The 3,959-nt window shown below is 53.4% G+C and overlaps 1 protein-coding gene across 2 annotated transcripts in view; it reads right to left on the bottom strand.

The window, feature by feature from the left end:
• LOC108525313 (protein CXorf40A-like) overlaps positions 1 to 3,953 on the bottom strand; it is a 6,369-nt gene extending 2,416 nt beyond the window's left edge. For both annotated transcript variants that reach the window (XM_017866331.1, XM_017866330.1), the window contains exons 1-3: positions 2,695 to 3,953; positions 2,312 to 2,593; positions 1,276 to 1,454 (exon numbers count right to left, since the gene is read on the bottom strand). In XM_017866331.1, coding sequence (XP_017721820.1) covers positions 1,276 to 1,454; positions 2,312 to 2,564 — 432 coding nt within the window. In that variant the 5' untranslated portion in view covers positions 2,565 to 2,593; positions 2,695 to 3,953. The remainder of the gene's footprint in view (positions 1 to 1,275; positions 1,455 to 2,311; positions 2,594 to 2,694) is intronic.
• Between the last annotated feature and the right edge of the window lie 6 nt (positions 3,954 to 3,959).

Raw genomic sequence — 3,959 nt, forward strand, 5'->3', positions numbered from 1 at the left:
TTCACAATTAAAGCTTTACAGAGAATATAAACAGGGATCCTTATTTCCAGCCTAGTAAAACATCTTCTAAAGGTAGCAGGGCAGACCTCTAAAAGCTAACTGCTCACAGGGTGGAGAAGAGGGAAAAAAGAAGCTTAAAAATGGCGGGAAGAACCTCTTATTCTTATGCAACCGGTTCCTCCACCAGGAGAAAAGCTTAATTACTGTCCAACAGAGTTAAACCCCTTGGCTTGGGAAGAAGGATCCAGCAGCGCGTGACATGGACTGCCAGTCAGCCACCCAGGGAGCCTTGAGCCATGTGTCCCGGCCCCGGCAGGCAGGGGAGGGTGGTGGGGAGCCACTGCTAGCTGGTCCATCCCCCTCCAAAAAGGAAAAGGCCATGAAGACCAAGGCCGACCTTCCCAATGCCTGGGAGCAACAGGAGTGGGGGCATGGTTTCCCGCAAGCTCAGAAATCCGAGGATGAAAACGCTTAGATGCACAACAGTGAGAGGTTTTGAGCATCAACGTTGCACACCAAACATGTTGCAGGACTTTTCCTTAGTTCACCTAAAGATGGGGTACTTATCACACGGCCACAAAAATTTAGGCTCACAGACGATTTGAAGGGTGAGGCAGGGTTTTATTGAGTGAAAAGGAAAAGAGGGGAAACAGGGACCCTCCACAGAGCCAGGGTCCCTGCTGGTGCACTTCCTGCCTCACGGATTGAATCCAAGATTCCATCCAGGAAGAGGAGGGGCCAGGCTCCTCCCTAGTGCAAGCGGAGTGAACTTCTGTGGCTCCACCCCAGTGCACATTCCTCCCAGTGTGTAGGCTGGTTGGAGTTTCTCTGGGGAACCTCTCCCACCTGATGTCTCAATAGAATGGAGCCTCAAACACTAACCAGTCATCTACAACACATTTATTTACACAATCCAGAAACTAGCAGGACCAAAATTAGCAGCAATACTGAGACATTTACTGGCAGCTTTTCCTTCTACTCAATGGTCAAAGTACTTGAGACATTGCCTGTGTCTAAGGAGACATCACACAAGGAAAGCCCCTCCCGCTACTTCCTTCATCTGAATAAAGAAACCTGTTTACATGCACAGTGCTTAGTGGGTGGGACTCTCCAAAGCAGTGGAAATTCAGATTTAACCTAATGTATATAGGTCTGCGTCATGATGGCGAATTAAAGGTGTCATGATTTAGCTGGTTTCTCTGGAACATTCCTCTTAGGAGCCCACACTTGTCACACTTCATGCCCCGAAGGGATCAGGTGTTCTGGGATGTCTACCTGGAATACATCTTTGCCTCCTTTCCTAGGTATGGGCTCCAGTAACCACCTGGGGTTTGAAATCACAGTCAGGTACTTCTGCTTCAGGTTGGTCAGTACAGCTTGATTCTCTAGTTCCACAACCTCATTGGGAGTTAAGTCTTCGGGGCATTGCAAAGTTTCCCCAATGTCAATGAGTCCTGTACACAAAGAGAGATACACATGAATGCCTTTCACTTCCATAGCCCAAGGCCTGCCCATGTGACAACACGGTTACTCAAAGTCACAATCGGAGAGTAAGGTGGCATCAGCAAAATGACAAGAAGGGAGTCAAGTCCTTCTTCCATTGCTTTGATAACGAGCCAAACCCGATTCAGGAAATGCTGGGAGAGGCGGGGGAGGGCTCCAGAAAGGCAGAGAGGGCCTTGTCCTCGATGAAGCCACACAAGTAAGAGGCAGGTCCAAGCCAGACTTCTGAGGGCAGCGGTTGCAGATTGGAAGGGCACCAGCCACTGCCTGGGAAGCTACAGGTGATGCCTGAGCAGGTCACCAGGGGACAGATGCTGTTGTCAGGCCTCAGTCACCTAGAGGTTAGGGGACTTGCCCAGGGTGCCGCGAGTGGTGGGGCTGGGGCAGGCTCGTGAAGCCAGGCAAGCAGCCCAACTCTAGAGGCCACCTGACCCATTCGGTGGGCTGGGCTGCTTTTCATGGTCTCTGCCACACATGTGCACTCACACATGTATGCACACACACACATACACACACAGCCAAACACCACAAGCACCACATGCACATGGACCTGACCTGGTTTCTCACTGAGATCAGAAACAGGAACTGAGGCCCAGAGTGGAGAAATGATTTACCAGAGCTCACAGAAGCTAGGCCTGCCAACCCCCAGCCCAGGGCCCTTGCCGTCCCTTTGAAGGTGTGCTGCCAAAGGAAACTGTGGTATACATGCCAATCAGTTCAGACGACAACAAAAGTCCCCAAACTCCCAAGCAAGATCTTGGGTGGCAACTCTAGGCGTTGTCTGCACATTTGGCACATCGTCACTTACCCGCTATCACTCCTCGACCAAACTTTTCCCCTTTCCTGAGCAAAGCCTGAATCTGAGCAGGAGTCATCCCCAGCCTCTCCACCAGCAGCTCCTGCCAGGCATCGTCATCCCAGTCCCTGTGAGCAATGTGGACGGCGATGGTGCGGTTCCGCTGGCTGCTCAGCAGGGGACGCCAGCGCGTCTCCACAGTCTTGACTCCATTTAAGACAAGGCCAGCATAAGGCTGCCGGAAGGAGAGGCAGCCAAACTTCATCTTCGCAAGCGCCGCGGGCCTCCTATGGCCTGTGGAAGCACAGAAGCGCGTCACATGCCAGCCCTCCAAGTTCACGGGCAGTGGCCTGACTTTCCCCCTGTGTCTCTCAGGTGGCCTAAATCCCACTGACCCTGATGGTCCGCTGCTTCCGTCTGTCACTGATGTCCCGAGCCACGGCAGGTCCAAGGGAAGGGGCTGGGATTTGGCTGACTCAGGTTCATCCCACAGAGTCTTTGGGGCAGTCTGGAATAGGGCGGAGACAGCTAGAGAAAGGCACAGGCAGGATAGCATGTGGTCAGTGCTATGACAGAGGTCACTGAGCCCTAGGGCAACACAGAGGACAGAGGGCCCCCTCAGCCTAGCCAGAGTGGAGAGTCAGGGCTGGTGTTAGCCGTCTTCCAGCACAGAGGGACAGTCCCAGGCTCTGCTTCTCTTCCTTTCCCCCTGCTGTGCTCTGTCAATACTCTCAGTGCCCTGGCCCTGCCGCCACCAAGGCACTGACCTTCCCAGCTCCTACTCCAGGGCTGCTGAGCCCACATCGTTGATACCCAATCTCAGCTCTGCTCTCAGGATGCACTGTGACCTCAGATGGCCCTCAGTCAGATATCTCCTTTCCACCCCTCTGGGTACCACCTTCCTCAAGCCCCTTTCCCCACCACTGCTCTCCACTGTCAGCAGATGCCCCTGTCCCAATCTGAGTGGAGAAAAGAAGAATGATAATCAGAACAAACTGGCACACCCCACACACATGCCTTCCACGTGCCAGCCTCTGGGATGGCATGATCCTCAGATCATCAGATTGAATCTTCAAGTGACCCAGCAGGGTCAGTGGTACTGGGAGGTCTACTCTATGGCTGAGGAGAATGAGGCACCAGCCCACGGTCATACGGGCTCTGACTTCCCACAACTCTTGCCTGGCCTCCTGCGTGTGTGGCTTGGGAGAGGGTCCCCTCCTCCTGCATGGAGGACAGCCCTGTGCCTTGGAAGGAGCCCTGGGCTTGAAGCCAGAACCTCAGCCCAGTCATAGACTCTCGAGATGCCTCAGTTTCCACATGGCTGTGAGGATGGGAGACAAGGCACGAAGAGCACCCAGCCCAGTACTTGGCACCTAAGAGAACACTCACAAATAGTGGCTCCCCTCGCCCCTCAACGTCGTCACCATCATCAGGCCTATGGCTCCGCCCCATGGCCCTGAACTCCACCCTTGAGCTGCCCCCCTCCATTCTGGTTACTATCTCTCTGTCCTTCCTTTCAGCACATAAACTCGACCTCTAATACATTCTATGATTTTAAGAAAATACACCCACCCTCATGAGACAAAGCCCTGACAGGACCAAAGCTGTCTGGTATTCACTCCTTTCCCAATCTGCAGTGCAGCCTTCTGAGCGCCAGATC

The sequence above is a fragment of the Rhinopithecus bieti genome, unplaced genomic scaffold (genome assembly GCF_001698545.2).
Source record: "Rhinopithecus bieti isolate Rb0 unplaced genomic scaffold, ASM169854v2 scaffold_35861, whole genome shotgun sequence".
NCBI lineage: Eukaryota > Metazoa > Chordata > Mammalia > Primates > Cercopithecidae > Rhinopithecus > Rhinopithecus bieti.